Source organism: Zea mays, chromosome 8 (genome assembly GCF_902167145.1).
Source record: "Zea mays cultivar B73 chromosome 8, Zm-B73-REFERENCE-NAM-5.0, whole genome shotgun sequence".
Classification (NCBI taxonomy): domain Eukaryota; kingdom Viridiplantae; phylum Streptophyta; class Magnoliopsida; order Poales; family Poaceae; genus Zea; species Zea mays.
The window spans coordinates 1947788-1965437 of NC_050103.1; the positions used below are offsets into that span (position 1 = coordinate 1947788).

Here is a 17650-nt window from a genome sequence, read left to right on the forward strand (position 1 = left end):
TCAGATTCCGCCTATTCACCCCCCTCTAGGCGACTTTCAGAATTGAAGGGGATTAAATCCCCTTTTTACTCAAAATGAATAGAAGGAAATTTAATCTCCCTCAATCTCCTCCAAGCCATATGCAACCAAACAAAGCCTCAAGGACAAGCACACCAGCAACGACCATCGCTTCCCATGGGACATGGCTGCCCGCGTCCCATGGGTCATTACTGCCCCTGCCTCACACAGGTACACGACCACTATTTATGGCCAAATAAACCTCGGGGTAGGGAGAGGCTAGCGCACCAGAGGCCTCGTGGTTGTCCTAGGCCCTAGCTTGTCCTATCTCCTGCTCTAGGGGGCTAGAATATAAGCTTCTCCTGCTCTAGGGGGCTAGAATATAAGCTCGAAGCTCACGAGCTGACTCGACCTTAGAGCAGCTCGACTCAACTCGTGAGCCTCGAGCAAGCTAGTTCGCGAGTTGCATCAACTATGCTGAATTAATCAATATGCTGAAACATATTAGTTTATCGGTTCATTTCTTAATATTTAATGATGTATATATGATAATACAAATTTTAGATTGCTCATAATATTGAATAATACTTCTATATTTCATATTTAAATACTATTAATTTAATATATATATATATATAATATTTACTAAGATGTGACTCATGAGCAGAGTCTCACCTCTGCATTGGGCGAGCCAAGCCAAACTCATCCCACCGAGCCGAGCTCAGCTACACCTGCACCCTATCTTGCTCTCCCCTTAGCTTGCCAGGCGGCCCGCAGCCCTCACACATCTATTAGATAAGAACATGTCCAACGCATTCTGGCTAGGCTGTTGAGCAGCTGCACAAGCACAAGGATCATAATACGATGCTGTTCCACATATGCCAATTGCTAATCTAATTTGGTAAACCAACAAATATTATATTAACAAAGTAAATGGTGCGGTTCCCCCTCACGCATGACGAGGGAAAACATACAAAACGACAATGGCAGCAATGCTGAATGATCAACTATGCAAGTTTTAGTGCGGTGAATCAGCCATATACCCTGGTTAGATGATACTGGGCAGAGCATTATGTGTTCCTAAGAGTGAACAAAAAAAATCGACAGGTGAACATCAATGTGCATTCTAATGGTTCGCTGCAAATCAGGGGCATACAGAGTGAGAATTTTACAGCAGTTGGTAATGATACATCAACAACACTTAACTACAAAGCTAAGCAGCCTAAGCTACATGAACATCCCCTTCCATTTGGGTCATAGTATGTGCAGATATGTCCGAATCAAGTCTGTCGCAGCCTTGTCAAATCTCCTGACCATTGAAAACCAAATTGTGAAAAGTATTGCAGTCAAATAGCATGTTCTTGCTATTCCTTGGGCCGAGCAAGCCAGAGAGAGCTTAGGGCACGGAGACGTGAAGAGTAATCACTTATCACAAGTAGCGCCCGAGCTGACTGTCTAGTGGTCAGGATCCTTTGCATCTGTTGTAGAGTCTGCAGCCGCAGGTTGTCAGCCTTGATACATACAACAAAGAGAAGTAGCAGGATTTAGGCACCGCAGGTTGTCCTTGTCGTATTCAGTTCAGTTTCATACATAAGTGTCATTGCTAGATGTCTCTGCATATGTCGGTGTTTTATTTCATCTCATATATAAAGTTATTGTTCTATACACGGTCTCTATCATGTATATCGCTATATATATTCAAGTCTAATGCCCTCATATTAAATAATCAAATCTTTTTAAGTGCTATTGGGTTTATAAAGAATAGTACCAACAATTGAAGGTACAAATGAGTTTATTATCAATATATATTTCATGATTAACTTAACGATACTTACTACGCATTCATAAATAAATATTAGTAGTTTAGTACTTTTTTCTGTCTGGCCAAACTTAAAAAAGCTATCCCTGAAATGCAAGATGAGCATTCTTTTTGGGAGGGAGTACAATCATTCACAGAACCCTTTATCTATGTCACAAAGATGCATTTGGAAAAGAGGGTTAATACCTGACGAAGGAAATTCTCAAGCGTTCCAAGTTTTCCCATAGCCATGGCCATTTGACCCATGTAGTTTGCCACATTTCCTGTTGATCCAGAAGACGAAAGAGACCCAGCCAAGGTTTCGGCCAATGATTGCTGAAGGGCCTCCATTCCTTGTGAAAGAGCATCCTCAGCCTGCTGTGAAGATTGCTGAAGGTTGCTTATCCCTGACAGCTGCTGTTCGGTGAGAGGTTCAAGTTGTGTCGAAAGAAGCTGCAGTTGCATATTTTATCAGCAACCCAACAATGAAATCACCAGTGCTTGGAAAGAAAACAAACTTCATGTATTAACAAAAAGTGCATTGCTACTCCAGTAGAACCCAAGAGATAATAAACACATTGCATATACCTTTAAAACCTCAGATGGTCGGAAACCTCCTAGCCACAAAAAACACCTCTCCGCCGGTGTCTTCCACATGCCAGATAAGACGTGAAAAACATCTGCCTTGGCTGCATTGCCTTTGAGCCTAAAAATCTCATCATAGTGTGACATGATCTTATCAACAACACTTCGAAGATCAGTATCACTTGCATGAGCACTGACACCAGCCCTTAGTTCACTAATTTGCCGATTGTGCTCTTCCAACCACCTCGCATACTCCATATCAAAGGCCAATGCCCCTGTAAGAAAATGCATTTTCCCCATAAAAAAGAATTACTGCCTGAGTGCTTCTACGGTAGTGAGCAAGCAAACGTTATGCATGCAAAGTGATGATTACCATTTCCACTCATGGAGTGTGACTGATCAACTGAACTAGATATAAAAATGCCCTGTGAGAGAAAATATCTTAAGCAAACTTCAATTTAGTCAATAGGACACAGGGCTGTAAAATGCGACATGACATAGGAGTAACCTGCTGACGAGCTCTTTGCAGCTCTTGCTCTAGTTGGGTAAGTTTTAGCCTGCTATTCTCCAACTGTTGAACATATGCCTGTAAAATAGCCAAATTACCAATTAATACCACAGTAATGTCCATTAGCAATCTACATCAGAAATTTTAGAGGGGTCCTTGCCACTTGCTTCTGCAATCCTCTTAGGCCCTGTTTGGATCTTTGGAATTGAATTCCATTCTAATAATCGTAATTTAGGCATATACTTCCTCTGTCCCAAAATAAAATTTGTTTTGGCCTTTTCGTGGATTCATGTAATACTTGGTGTATGTGTCCTATATATGTGTATATATTCATCATCATCTAGTTGAATGTAGACATAAAAATCAAGAGCCAAAAAGAATACTATTTTGGGATGGAGGGAGTATCAATTAAGTTAATATGGTTTTATACATAATATATTTGTATACCACTGTTTGTCATATGAGAGAGATATTTATGTGCTACATTTCTACTATAGAGGAGCGAGCCGAAGAGCGTGTCATAAGTTGCAGAGTAGAAACATGGACTAGTGATACATAAAATCAATTTCCACCACCTCGTCCTAAGAATTTGGGGTAGGCTTATATCTAAACTTTGGAAAGTAGTGGAATGTCAAATTCCAAACCAAATAACCTACTCCCTCCGTCCCAAAATGGTATTCGTTTTACGGTGTTAATTGATTCATGAAATATTTGATGCATGTGTATTATATGTGTCTAGATTCATTGTTATCTATTTGAATATGGACACACAAAAAAGAAGATAAAACGAACATTGTAATGGTACAAAGGGAGTACTATATTAAGTAAATTCCAATTCCTTCAAAATGAAGGGATCCAAATGGCCCCTTACAGAAATCTTAAAACAGTAGTTAATAATGACAAAGGTAAGTCAACATTGATTTGTATTACTTAGTGTTAGAGTATATTAGGCATATCAGAGTATATTATGCAACTCCGGATATGATTGGTTTAGAATTGATTGTAATCCCGGGATAACCTTACTTATCTCTAGGATAGACTTCTTGCCCTCACTATTCAAGTTTGAATTTACAAACATGTTGAGAATATGAACCTGGTCTAACGATACAACAAAACTTGCAGTAAGTTCATACTGTTGGTTGAGACCGTGTGGTGTATGACCAAATAAAGCAAATAGTATTCATCACAAACATCAATAATGATTTAATGAATGAATAAAGCATGCTCTCTATTGAGATAGAATTTAAACCTAGATGGCTCCATCAGCTTACTGCTGGTGCAGCTGCCAGCTGCTGAACATATTATATTGAATTACGACTCTTGTGCAAACCCAAGAGTTCCCCAATTAAGGCTGGATCTTCACAAACAGAATACATCCATGATCCAGTACTCCCTCTGTCCACAAAAGTGTACAGCTATGGGAAATGCAAGTCAAACTAGCTTATCTTTGACCAAGTAATAGTGAATAGGAATAACATTTATGTCTCCAACTAGATTTAGTACTAAGATATTTTTTATAACTATTTTTTCTCGGATATGCAGGAGAGTTGTGTATCATTATATTAAAAGGAGAGGAAAAAGGCACGTGGCCTGAAGCATACAAAGAGAAAACAAACACACATACACTCGCTAACACACACACGTACTGAGATATTTTTCATAACTATTTAAATGGTACTTATTTTTTATCATAACTATTAATACTTTTTTATATAACTGGTCAAACTTCAAATCGTTTGACTCATTGAAAAGTGAGAATTGCATCCTTTTGTGGACGGAGGGAGTACTAGTACAACAAGGTGCATAAAGAGAAATTATGGATAATAAGTAATAGACTAATTATGCTATGAAGATGAATTTGTGTTATGACCAGCATCACATGTAGGTCGGAGCCGCGCTAGTGGCCAAGCCACGCCGCCGGTTAGAGGTGAAATGCCGAGAATTTCCTTTATTAGATATTTTGTACTGTTTTCATAAAAATAGGATCATGATTGATTCTTGTTAGGAGAGAACAAATACCTCTAAACAGTTAGGAATAAGGTAAGCAAGGCAATTATCTTGCTTGGCCTCAAGCGCCATCTCTCACGTCTCCCTCTCTTGGTCGCCTGCTCCCTATGCGTGACCACAGCTCCTATGCACCGGGGGTACAAGCCCTGACCATAGCTCTCCTACTCGTACAACTTCACGGCTGCATAGGATCCCGGGCCCTATCAAATTTGTCCCTAATTACAAGTTACTAGTCCTGCTATAAGATCCATGAAGTTCTCATATAAAGGAGTAAAGGACCACTAGAGCAAACCCCCAGAAGGAAATGTCAGCTCTGAGAACTGAAAATGAACATGGAAGTGTTAACTTTCCACAAAAAAAGTTACGTTAACGCTTACTATATTAGAGTAAAAGTAACTTCCATGGAACTCAATTAAAGTTCCATATGAAAGTAAACTAATAACAATTTTTATACTTCCCTTTTGCTAGATTTGCATTCCAGACTTCAGCAAGCACATCTTTCAATCCCCCTCATGCAAAGTACTTATACAAACAACAACAAAAAATATATATGCAATATACTTTGTGTACAATGATACTCAGTAACAAGTCCCCAAAAAAAGAAAACCATATACCTGAACATAAAAGCACTGCTATGCCAAGTAGAGGTCTATAGAAACATAAAGTGTTGCTTCAAAAAAATATACTAAAACTAATATCCAAACAAACACTTTTAAGTACAAAGATGTAGAAACTAAAATACACATACCTTCTTCCTTAGTCGGCTCTTCCTTGCAGCCTCACGATTTTGAGCAAGGCGACGCAATGTCTGCAAAATCAAATATAAGTAAAAGAAACAGCAGAAACATGGAATGAGAACAAGAATGCTATTTCAAACCTGCACCTTTTGATCTCCATGTTTGTCTTTGGATCTGTCACTGGAGTCAGAAGCAACAAGACCACCTCTGCCTGGTTCAAGCTGCCGATGAAAGCATAATCATCAAGCTCAATGAATCGTTCATTTCTGTCTATATATCACAGATTTTCACCTTTTCCTAGGCTTTACTAAAAAAATCAACTAAGTCAACACCTTGTAATGTTTATCCATCACATCAATTTTCTTTTTAAAATAAAAAGCTTTTAGCCTCCTCCAGTCAACACTTATGCGACTCTTCTCCACTTCCTCACTTGGGTTTCCACTTAGTTTGGTTGCACCATTAAGGTCCTGTTTGGCACAGCTGCTGCTTGTTGAAAAAGCAGCTTACCTGATAAGCTGGTAAAAAGCAGATTCTGCTTGTTGGCTACTTTTAGTTCATTTTGAGAAGCAGCTGAACTGATAAGCTTCTGCAGAAGCTGTCTGTTTGGCAGAACTTCAGCTTAAATTTGTGAAGAAGCTGAAAATAAGCTGTGCCAAACAGGGCCTAAGGCCATCCAGTGTGACAATGGTTGTGAGTTTGGTAACTCCTCTTGATCCTTTTTTCCTCCCATGTAATCTAGCTCTGGATGTCCTGACCCTACACTTCCCCTCAGAATGGCAAGGCTAAGCGCATGATTCGCACCACTAATAACGTCATGTGTTCCCTACTATTTCAGGCATCCGTTCCTGCTCGCTACTAGGCTGAAAGCCTCCACACTACCACCTACCTCAATCGCCTTCCTACTACGGCGACTCGTGCACCCACACCCACTTTGCTCTTTTTGGCACCACTCCCTCTTATAATCATCTTCGTGTTTTTGGGTGTGCATGCTACCCCAACCTTTTTGCCACGGCTCCCCATAAGCTTGCTCCTCACTCTGCTCGTTGTGTTTTCCTCGAGTACTCCCCTAATCACAAAGAGTGTCGGTGTCTTGACCTCACCACTCATTGCCTCTTGATCTCGTGTCACGTCATCTTCGACGAGACGAATTCCCCTTCTTAACTACCACCCAGCCCCCCCACCTCCCTTCCTAAGTTATATTTTCTCCATGATCCTGACTCTGTGGCGTCCTCTGGTCAGCCATCGTTTGTTTTTCCACCTACAGGTTCCCCTACACCGTTTCAGTCAGTGGCCCGAGTGCCCCTCGTGGCTCCTGCGCCCCAGGACTCCCTTCAAGCTACCTCGCCACCCCTCGCCAACCTGTGTGCCACCCCATCAACACATGTTGGGCCCCTAGGCCCCCTGTGGCCCTACCTTCGGACCTGGTGGCCTCTCCTTCGACATCGCCCCCACCTCTAGGGCTCTCTCCAGTGCCCACACCTATGTCGGTTCCTCGTCGCTACGCCCAACTTGTGCATGTCTATCAATGACGTGCCCGGGCAGGTACATCGCCCCGCTCTCGCACTAAGCCGACAATGTATCACCCCTATTCTTCATCACGACCCTCGTCACATCCACCCGATGACGACCCACCAGGACGCTGAGGTCCTTCCCCCTGTTGATTGCCTCGTCCTCTCCGCGACCACCTCACTATCAGTCTCTCCCGTATTGTCTTCCGTCCATAGCGCCCTTGTTGATCCCAGTGATGTTGTGCTATAGAGGAAGAGTTCCAGACCCTCCTTGCCAATTACACCTGGGATCTGGTGCCTTGTCCCCTACGCAGCAATGTGATGACTAGCAAGTGGGCTTGGACACATAAGCGAAAGGGGGGGTGGCTCCCTAGATCGGTACAAGGCCCACTGGGTTCTTCGGGGTTTACTCAACGTCCTGGTGTTGACTACGATGGGCGGTAAGTCCCGTCGTGAAGCTTGCTACCGTCCTCACTTTGGCACTATCCCATTCTTGGCCAGTTCATCAGTTGGATGTCAAGAATGCCTTCATGAGACCCTCACTTAGACTGTCTACTGCAATCATCCTACTGGCTTTGTTGGTCCTACTCACCTCAGTTTGGAAGCTCAAGAAGTCCTTCTATGGTCTGAAGCAAGCCCATTGCGCTTGGTACAGCCGCTTTGCCACATATATGCTCTTGGTTTTGTTAAGGTTAAATCAGACGCATCTTTGTTCATCTACCGACGTGGTAGTGACACCATGTACCTCCTATTCCTCTATGTTGATGATAACGTGCTCACTGCCTCCTCTTCGGCTCTCCAACACCGAATCATCGCCCCTATTTAGCATGAGTTCGCCATGACGGATTTGAGCCCCCTTCACTTTCTAGAGATTGCCATTGAGCGTAGCTTCAAGGGCCTTTCCTCTAGTAGTGGCAGTACACCCTAGAAATAATCAAGCAAGTTGGACCCTAGTGGACACTCAAGGAAAGCTATTTGGCGACGGTGCTCCTGTCAGTGACCCAACCGTTTACCGCAGCCTCGTTCGTGCTCCAAAGTACCTCTCCGTCAACCCCATCCAGCATCAACACACGAAGCATGTCGAGATCGACCTTCACTTTGTTCATGAGCATGTTGCTACCAGGGATGTCTGTTTCCATCATGCCCCGACAAGCTCACAGTTTGCCAACATCTTCACCAAGGGTCTTCCCTCATTGTTCTCAGAATTTCGGTCCGGTATCAACATCAGTCGTGGATAGAGTTTTGACCGCGAGGGGGGGTGCTAGATGCTTGTGTCTGTTATTATAAACAGTCTAAGTGTTATGGGCCTTTGCCCAGCCCATGTACTCCTTTTCTAATATATATACACAATATAGCCAACCTCGATTAGGGTTTTCTTTCCTCTAACAAATTCCCCTGTGTGGAATGATTTTATCAAAATAAAACACATCTAAATTAAAGAAAGAATCATGAAACTGGAAAATAGCATGAATATTGATTTCTGCAATGACATATGGTGTGGAACGGTTTCCCTGAAGGATAAGTTCTCTGTTTGGAAGTGGGAAAAGAGGGGCTTGCTCTCGGTTAGTTTCACATACAATCATCTTAATCGCAACAGTCACGACGTGTTTCACAAACAAATCTGGAAGGTCAAGTTCCCATTAAAAATTAAAGTGCTCATGTGGCTTATGTTTCAGAATGTTATGCTGACAAAAGACAATCCGTTCAAGAAGTAATGGAAAGGACATCATTCCTGTGCCTTTTGCCTAGAAGAGAAATCAATGCAACATTTGTTTTTTGAATTTCCCACAAGTAAATATATTTGAAGTATTCTGGCTTATGTCTTTGGAGTAAATGTTAGACCTGTTTCTTTTGCACAGTTCTGACCATGGGTTTCCTGGTGTTTACCAAGAGGAAAGCAATTGTATGGTGTGGGATTGACCATGTTTGCTGAGCTATATGGAAAACAAAAAACGATGTTTGTTTCGAGGAGAAAATAATCAAAGCTCCCACCGAGATCTTATGTTTGTTTTCTGCATTATTATCATATTGGACAGGATTGCAGAAGGACGGAGAACCTACGCAGCTGGCGCATGGGGCGCAAGTGCTGATGGCGGTGGCAACCCATTTCCACCAGAAGGGAGAAGTGAAGGTGGACAACAACAGACTGGCAGTCATCTGAAGTGGAGTGGCGTCGTTTTGGAATGGGACAGTTCGTTTTTTGTGAGCTCAGCCTGTGTTCTGATTTTGCCTTACTGGGCATGCAATATCACCAGTTTTATAGGACGTATTTTCGTTGTTGCTGTTATTTGCATAAGAGCTGTTGGTTGGTCCCTGTGGTGCTTTCTGGGGGGTAAGATTTGCCTGTTGGCTGAACCCTTCATGTTCAGTTCAGTGTGGCATATCGGTAGTACAATACTGTTGTTTGCACTGTAATTCGTTGCTGCTAAGTAATGAAATTCAGTTTGTCCGTCATGGAAAAATATGCAAATCCAACTGCTCATGATGTTTTTTCAGTTTCAGGACTCCCTAATGTTGTAGATTATGTTACTAGTCCATGCACTACACAGTGCTATGGGAATATTGTCCCAAAGTTTTATTGTAGAGATTTCCTAAAGTGATCTCATCACCTACTCATGAGCCCTGAACTTCTGATGCGATTTACATGAAACCTCCAATGTACCATGCGTTGCAAGAGCAATTCCACAACACAATGATTTTTAATAAGAAACTAAACATAACTGGTACTTCCTAGCATAGACCACTTTATACTGAATGTTTCAGCACACATGTGTCGTCATCCATCTTTACAAATTACAAATAACTGAAGCAACAGCAAGCTACAGAACTACCTTATAAGAAAATATATATGTCCATTGTATGTACAGTTCACCTTGCCTATTGGACTTTTACTGCTGCTCTTTCTCAAAACATTTAACCGCAATAACGTATTTCACATAACTACTTGGAAGCATTGGTACATATATGGTTTTGAACTGAAAGTGATGTTTGGAATCATATTGTAATTGTAAACACTAATGATGATTCACACAATACTTTAGAAATATTATTGGGTCACATCACATAACCAGAAAATATTATTTACATTGAACACCCCAGATCAAGATTAATCCAGACTTACCCCGTTATTGTCGTCAGTATCATCTGTTGATGTTTCTGTTCTAGGGCTGGCATCTGCCATTGTAACCTCAGTCCTTAAAATGTGGCCTCCAGGAAAATCAGATAATACTATCTGCTTGTTAAAATGGAACATGTCAAGAGACATAATATCAATATTAGATCTAAAAATGGTGAAAATTGAACGAATGACTACAACAACAACAACAACAACAACAAAGCCTTTTAGTGCCAAGCAAATTACAGTAGGCTAGAGTTGAAACCTAATAGAAACCACAAATCAAGGTTCAGGCATGTGAATAGTTGTTTTCCTTTCAAGGCTAAATCTTTGGGTATATTCAAGGCAGTGGATAGTTGTTTTCCATAGCACTTCAGATTATGTGATGCCTTCCCTCTTATCATTTGCTTGGCACCACTTCCTCCACACTACACGCAATGGCTAATTCTAGGGTTCCAAAAGGCGGGGCACTAAGCGCACGCTTCAGCGCGCTGAAGCGCTAAGAGGACGGGTAACGCTTCGCTTTGGGGGCATAAGCGCTCCCAAAGCGGCGCGACCGCTTGGTGGAGCAGCGGCTGCTGGCTCCCTCTGCCCTCAAGCCGCGCGCGGCGCAGCCGCCGGGGTTGGGCGCCGTTAACGAACCACCGGAGGCGGGAGGAGAGAGAGAGAGAGGTACGCACGCAGGGTCACCGGCCAGTGTGCGGAGGACCGGAGGCGAGGGCGCGAAGCGACTGGCGAGAGGCGGGAGGGGAAGCCGCTGACGCCGTCGATGAGAACCCCAACCTGAGCGCCGCAGCCGTCGCCTGCGTGCCGAGCGCAAGTAAAAGAAACGGCGGCTGTGTGCCTTCGCGGTGGCAGTGCAAACTGCAAAGGTTTAGGGTAAAGTAACATGTCGGTCTGATGGAACTTGCCTTTGTGCTGAATTAGAAGTTTTGCTATTAATGTACGTTTGGTTTAGCTTTTTGAATCAGCTTCTGTTTGAAAAGGCAGAAGTTCAATTAAAAAGGTTCAACTTTCCTGTAGTTGATTTGAAAAAGCAGTTTTTTATAGTATAGATTTAAAATCAGCATGAGCTCTGCTTTTGCGACTTATCCAAATTTATTATATTTATAAATAGATGTGATAAATAGAAAATATGTTTTAAAATAATTCAACCTTATATAAACAAAATAATTTTTTATAAAAAATATTTAAAAAGAATTATAAAATTTCTTATTTATGAAAATATCAGAAACACAAATATAAATTTAATTTTAAAATTAGATATAAGATATAGTCGAACAAAGTACATATAAACAACTAGGAATATGATCGTGCGTTGCAACGGGTGACACTTGTGTACACATAGATAATTGTTTAGTGATGTTATCAACCAACGAGTGACACTTGTGTATGCATAGGTCATTCATCGGAGCTACGACTATAAGGGCTTGCAGCGTATGACACGAACTGTTGAAGGTGCCAAGCATCTCATTCTCACACGTGAAATGGACATCATCGGATCAAAACTTTATTGGCGCACCAAGTACAAAAACGTGCCAGTTTGTGAGGTAGCCTTATTTGCTAGGTTTTAATCTATATCGGCTTCTATTGCTTTTACAATGTTTTGTCTTTATGGATTGCAGCTACAGCAGTTCGAACATCTAGACCTACATGTAAAAAGCTAGGTGGCATTTGGCAACTCACGACGTGTAGATAGTCTTATCGAAGTCTTGAGCTCAGTTGAGACCTCTTAGACTGATAGTCCAGTGAACCGACAACAACGCAATGTATCGTATGGTTTATCTTGTTAGATTCTATGGTGCCTAGGATCGATTCCTAAGCCTCTAGAATACCAATCCCTAACTCGGAAATCCCCGATGACGAGTAGATCTTGTCGGCGTTTCGAGACCGGGGGGTCCCTGGACCGACGAGTAAATTGTCACCGCGTGCCCCAGCCCAGATGGGTCGGCGCGAGACGGAGCGCGAAGGGGGGAAGGCGGCCGGAGAGGAGACGGGCGTGAGAGGTGGAAATCCCGCGGCCTTCGTGTTTGTCCCGCGCCCAGGTCGGGTGCGCTTGCAGTAGGGGGTTACAAGCGTCCACGCGGGAGGGAGCGAGCGGCCTCACGCGAGCGCCTGTCCCGTCCTTTCCCCTCGCGGCCAACCCTCTGTAAGAGGGCCCTGGTCCTTCCTTTTATAGGCGCAAGGAAAGGATCCAGGTGTACAATGGGGGTGTAGCAGTGTGCTAACGTGTCTAGCTGAGGAGAGCTAGCGCCCTAAGTACATGCCATCGTGGCAGCCGGAGAGGTTTTGGCACCCGGTTCGTGTGGTGTCGTGGCCGTCGGAGGAGCGCTGGAGTCTGGCGGAAGGACAGCTGTCGGGGCTGTCGAGTCCTTGCTGACGTCCTCTTGCTTCCGTAAGGGGGCTGAGAGCCGCCGTCGTCATAGAGTGTGCGGGGCGCCATCATTACTTGTCTGGCGGAGCGAGCCAGATGGGACGCCGGTCTTGTTCCCCGTAGCCTGAGTCAGCTTGGGGTAGGGTAATGATGGCGCCTCCTGTTGACGCGGTCGGTCCGTGCCCTGGGTTGGGCGATGTGGAGGCTCCTCCGAGGTCGAGGTCGAGTCTGTCTTCCGAGGCCGAGGTCGAGTCCGAGCCCCTGGGTCGGGCGAGGCGGAGACCATCGGCTGAGGCCAGGGCTGAGTCCGAGCCCTGGGGTCGGGCAAAGCGGAGTTCGTCGTCTTCCGGGGCTGAGCCCGAGTCCGAGCCCTGGGGTCGGGCGAAGCGGAGTTCATCGTCTTCCGGGGCTGAGCCCGAGTCCGAGCCCTGGGGTCGGGCGAAGCGGAGTTCGTCGTCTTCCGGGGCTGAGCCCGAGTCCGAGCCCTGGGGTCGGGCGAAGCGGAGTTCGTCGTCTTCCGGGGCTGAGCCCGAGTCCGAGCCCTGGGGTCGGGCGAAGCGGAGTTCGTCGTCTTCCGGGGCTGAGCCCGAGTCCGAGCCCTGGGGTCGGGCGGAGCGGAGTTCGTCGTCTTCCGGGGCTGAGCCCGAGTCCGAGCCCTGGGGTCGGGCGAAGCGGAGTTCGTCGTCTTCCGGGGCTGAGCCCGAGTCCGAGCCCTGGGGTCGGGCGGAGCGGAGTTCGTCGTCTTTCGGGGCTGAGCCCGAGTCCGAGCCCTGGGGTCGGGCGGAGCGGAGTTCGTCGTCTTCCGGGGCTGAGCCCGAGTCCGAGCCCTGGGGTCGGGCGGAGCGGAGTTCGTCGTCTTCCGGGGCTGAGCCCAAGTCCGAGCCCTAGGGTCGGGCGGAGCGGAGTTCGTCGTCTTCCGGGGCTGAGCCCGAGTCCGAGCCCTGGGGTCGGGCGGAGCAGAGTTCGTCGTCTTCCGGGGCTGAGCCCGAGTCTGAGCCCTGGGGTAGGGCGGAGCGGAGTTCGTCGTCTTCCGGGGCTGAGCCCGAGTCCGAGCCCTGGGTCGGGCGGAGCGGAGTTTCCCATGGCGCCTAGGGCCGGACTTGGCTGCTGTCAGCCTCACTCTGTCGAGTGACACAACAGTCGGAGCGGCGCAGGCGGCGCTGTCCTCTTGTCAGACCGGTCAGTGGAGCGGCGAAGTGACTGCGGTCACTTCGGCTCTGTCGACCGGAGGGCGCGCGTCAGGATAAAGGTGTCAGGCCACCTTTGCATTAAATGCTCCTGCGATTTGGTCGGTTGGCGTGGCGATTTGGCCAAGGTTGCTTCTTGGTGAAGGCTGGGCCTCGGACGAGCCAAAAGTATGTCCGTTGCTGGAGGGGGCCTCGGGCGAGACGTAGATCCTCCGGGGTCGGCTGCCCTTGCCCGAAGCTGGGCTCGGGCGAGGCGTGATCGGGTCCCTCGAATGGAGCGATCCTTGACTTAGTCGCACCCATCAGGCCTTTGCAGCTTTGTGCTGATGGGGGTTACCAGCTGAGAATTAGGAGCCTTGAGGGTACCCCTAATTATGGTCCCCGACAGTAGCCCCCGAGCCTCGAAGGGAGTGTTAATACTCGCTTGGAGGCTTTCGTCGCACTTTTTTGCAAGGGGACCAGCCTTTCTCGGTTGTGTTTTGTTCCGGTGGGTGCGCGCGAGCGCACCCGCCGGGTGTAGCCCCCAAGGCCTCGGAGGAGTGGTTTGACTCCTCTGAGGTCTTAATGCCTCGCGCAATGCTTCGGCTGGTCTGGTTGTTCCCTCATGCGAGCTGGCCGTAGCCCGGGTGCACGGTCGGGTCCCAAGTTCTCGAGCTGGTATGTTGACGCTGTCAACGGTTTGGCCGGAGCCGGGTTTGCGAGAGCAGCCCCCGAGCCTCTGCACAGGGCGAGAGGACGGTCAAGGGCAGACTCGACTTTTTTACATACGCCCATGTGTCGCCTTTCCGCAAGGAGGAGGGGGGAAAGCGCCATGTTGCCCTCGGAGGGCGTCGAACATGGTGTCTCCGGTGAGCTGCTGGCGGGTAATCCGAGTGGACGCCCGTGCCCCATTTGTTAGGGGTCGGCTAGAGGCCCGGAGGCGCGTTCAAAAGTACCTGCGGGTGATCTTCGGACCTGGTCCCCTGTCGACGGGGTCCGAGGGCTCGATGCCTCCCTCTGATGGGATTCCGTTACAAGATCGTTCCCGCTGGTCTCGGAAATGTCCTAGGGTACCTCAGGAGCGTAGCCCGAGCCTTGGTTATGTATCGAACGTACCCAGGGTCATCCCTCGCTCTATGTCTGGGGCGGCTGTGAACCCTTCGAGGGCCAGCCTACGAACCCCTAATCAGTAGTGGGCGCGGAGCCCGAGTGGCCTGAGGCGGCTGTTGAACCCTTCCGAGGGGCTGGCCTTCGAACCTCTGACCAGTAGTGGGTGTGGAGCCCACGCGCTCTGAGGCGGCTGTTAAACCCCTCCGAGGGGCCAGCCTTTGAACCTCTGATCAGTAGGGAGGCTCGGGGCCTGTTTCCTTCACGGAGAAGGATCCTTTTCGAGGTATCCCCCTTTCCCGGTCCCTGTTGTAAGAGAGAGAAAGAGGAAAAGGAAAAGGATACGAAATCAAATGACGTGGCGTACCTTTTTTGACGCGGTCATTATGGCGAAGGCGAAGCGTCGCTCGCTTCCCCTGCCAGAGGCGCCGCCTGTCCCGCCGCGGAGTTAATGCGACGGGGCGAGTGGTTCGCGAGGCGGCCGTTGCGCGTGCGCGAGCCGTTCGAGGAACGGAACACGGGCGCGCCTTCTTCACGCCGTGAGAGAGGTTTCTCTCGCTGTCCCTGGATGGGACGTGAGCTTGGCTGACGACGTGACCGCTGCTCCTGCCCGCCTGCCACCGCCATTACTGCCGGCCCATTTTTGGCCGTATTGACCGTCGCGCCTGGCTGGCACTGCTGGGTCGTACGCAGGGTTGCCTCGAGTCGCGGTACTGAATCCGCAGTCGAGGAGGCGTGGTAGTGGCGCGAGTGGCGGTGCAGTTGCTCGCGCGTAGCAATCGGCGCGCCGGTTGCATGACGCGTGGGCCTGGGCCTCCATGCTGGGTGCGTTGGAAGTCGGAGGGGGTGCGCCCACTTGGCGCGGTTGCATGTCGCCTGCATGGTTGCCCGCCCTTTCACCCGCTGGTCTGGGCGAAAGTGGAGGAATGCTTGTAACTGCTGGGCGGTTGCATGCACCGCGCGCGGCGGTTTGGCTTCTTCTGCCCTGGGCCAGTTTGCATGACGCGTGGAACCCAGCCCCCGCGTCGTAGGGGGAGGACCTTGGAGCGTGTTGGAGAAGACTCAGCCCACGACGGCTGGGGACGCAAGTAGGGAGAGTCGCCTTTAAAAGGAGGGTGACCCCCTTGAAAGGCGACCATGTCTTCGTGCTCCCTTATGCATCGTGTCTTTCCACCTTCCGAGCCCCCGGATGGGGGACACCCGCAATCCTTCCGCCTTGTCGTTGGAGGAACGCAACTTCGTGGAAGTTGGTACCTTTCAGCCATCGTTCGGCTTCAAGGATTTTCATCATGCAGCCCGGCTGCACCCCCTCGCCGGCGGTCACCCAAGACGGTGACCTCCAGTTCGATGGCGGGGAAAAGCGAGCCGGGCTACGGCCTCTGCCCCTCCCTCAGCTTCAAGGATTTTCATCATCAGTGATGGGGAGGGGAGTGTGCCGAGTTGGGGTCGGTCCCTACGCGGGCGGCGGCCCGCTCCTTCCCTCAGTGATCGGGGGGAAGGGCGTTCGCCGTCCGTGGCGCCGGCAGCTGCCGCGTGCCTGGCTCTCTGTCCCGAGTGGCTCCGGAGCCGCTCCCGGCGCCACCTTCTGCCACGGCAGCTGGAAGAGGTTCTTCTGCCGACGAGATAGCCGGTGCCGTCCACGGACTGACCTCAGCTCTACGACCTTCTGCCCGTCCCTGCCTCTCGAGTGAGGGCATGGGCGAGGGCCTCATTGCAGCAGCATCCGCCCTGAGGTCATCGCTGCTGCTGTTCGGCCCCCAGAGCAGAAGTCGTCGTCGCCGCCGCTGCTGGAGCGGGCGACGGCAAGCCGTTTGTCGGTCTTCTGTTGCTCCGCAGGCCCCCCAATCGTGTGGGGTTGTTTGTACCTGCGGAGGTGGAACCAGGGTTCCGTTTGTAATGGCATCTTGAATGCCGGTCTTTTGTTCATTATGGCTGTCGGGGCCTGAACATGTATGTATTTTTGGCGCGGAGCCGTGTTTTTTCCTCATTCTCGAGCACTAAGACTCGCCTGTTGGTTATCTGAACCGCTTCACCAAGCGTGAGTCGCCCCGTGCAAAGGTGACGAGTGAGGTATCCGTATCCCGGAGGCGTAGGAGTCCCTCGGCTCGGTCGGCCGTGCTGTCCGAGGCTTCTCTTGCTTAGTTAAAGGAACCCCTCGGTCGCTCTTCGATGAGCCAAAGCCAGGGGTAGCGGTGTCAGCTCGAACAGAGGCAGAGTTGGCTCGAAAAGAAGACTCGGTCGGCCGGAGCCTGGCCGGGTCGTCCACTGGCGGGACCGACGCCGGAATTGAGTTGCCGAGGCCTCGGGCTGATGTCTTCGGGGGACAGCCGGCCGAGCCGTCTGCTCGAGCCGGATTCCTAGAGAAGACCCTGGCGGCGAAGGCCTGGGCATGGTGATGATGTCGTCCTTCAGAGTGGAGATCCTCGGACCACGTCGCCGTCCGAGGCTAGGTCGGACCTCGCCGAAGGTGTAGTTGACGCCGAGGGTGCTGCTGCTCCCTTCAACTGTCAAGATCCGAGTCTGCAGGATCGGATTATCTTGTAGCGTGTGTTTTCCGCGGCCGCCGAGGCCCAAACACACCATCGTCGTGTTGTAAAGCTGCGCTTCTTTTCCTCTTGTTTCGAGTATCTAGACTTTTTCGTCGGTAACAGAATTGTCTGTGCGAGCGAGAGTTGCTTTTCATGGAAGGTGATGAATGAGGTATCCGTATCCCGGAGGCGTAGGAATCCCTCGGCTCGGTCGGCCTTG

The 17650-nt window shown here is 48.8% G+C and overlaps 1 protein-coding gene across 2 annotated transcripts; it reads right to left on the bottom strand.

Moving 5' to 3' along the window:
• Window positions 1-900: 900 nt before the first annotated feature.
• On the bottom strand, window positions 901-11155 carry LOC100193779 (uncharacterized). 2 transcript variants are annotated; one of them, NM_001138865.1, is made up of 9 exons: window positions 10936-11090; window positions 10262-10372; window positions 5779-5853; window positions 5644-5703; window positions 2889-2966; window positions 2754-2805; window positions 2384-2655; window positions 2003-2248; window positions 901-1508 (listed from the first exon to the last, which is right to left on the bottom strand). In NM_001138865.1, the coding sequence occupies exons 2-9, from the start codon at window positions 10319-10321 to the stop codon at window positions 1362-1364; spliced, it is 990 nt and encodes a 329-aa protein (NP_001132337.1). In that variant the 5' UTR covers window positions 10322-10372; window positions 10936-11090; the 3' UTR covers window positions 901-1361. The 2 variants fall into 2 exon arrangements, with proteins under 2 accessions (NP_001132337.1, XP_008654394.1); XM_008656172.3 differs by having other exon boundaries at window positions 1098-1487; window positions 10936-11155.
• Window positions 11156-17650: the final 6495 nt, after the last annotated feature.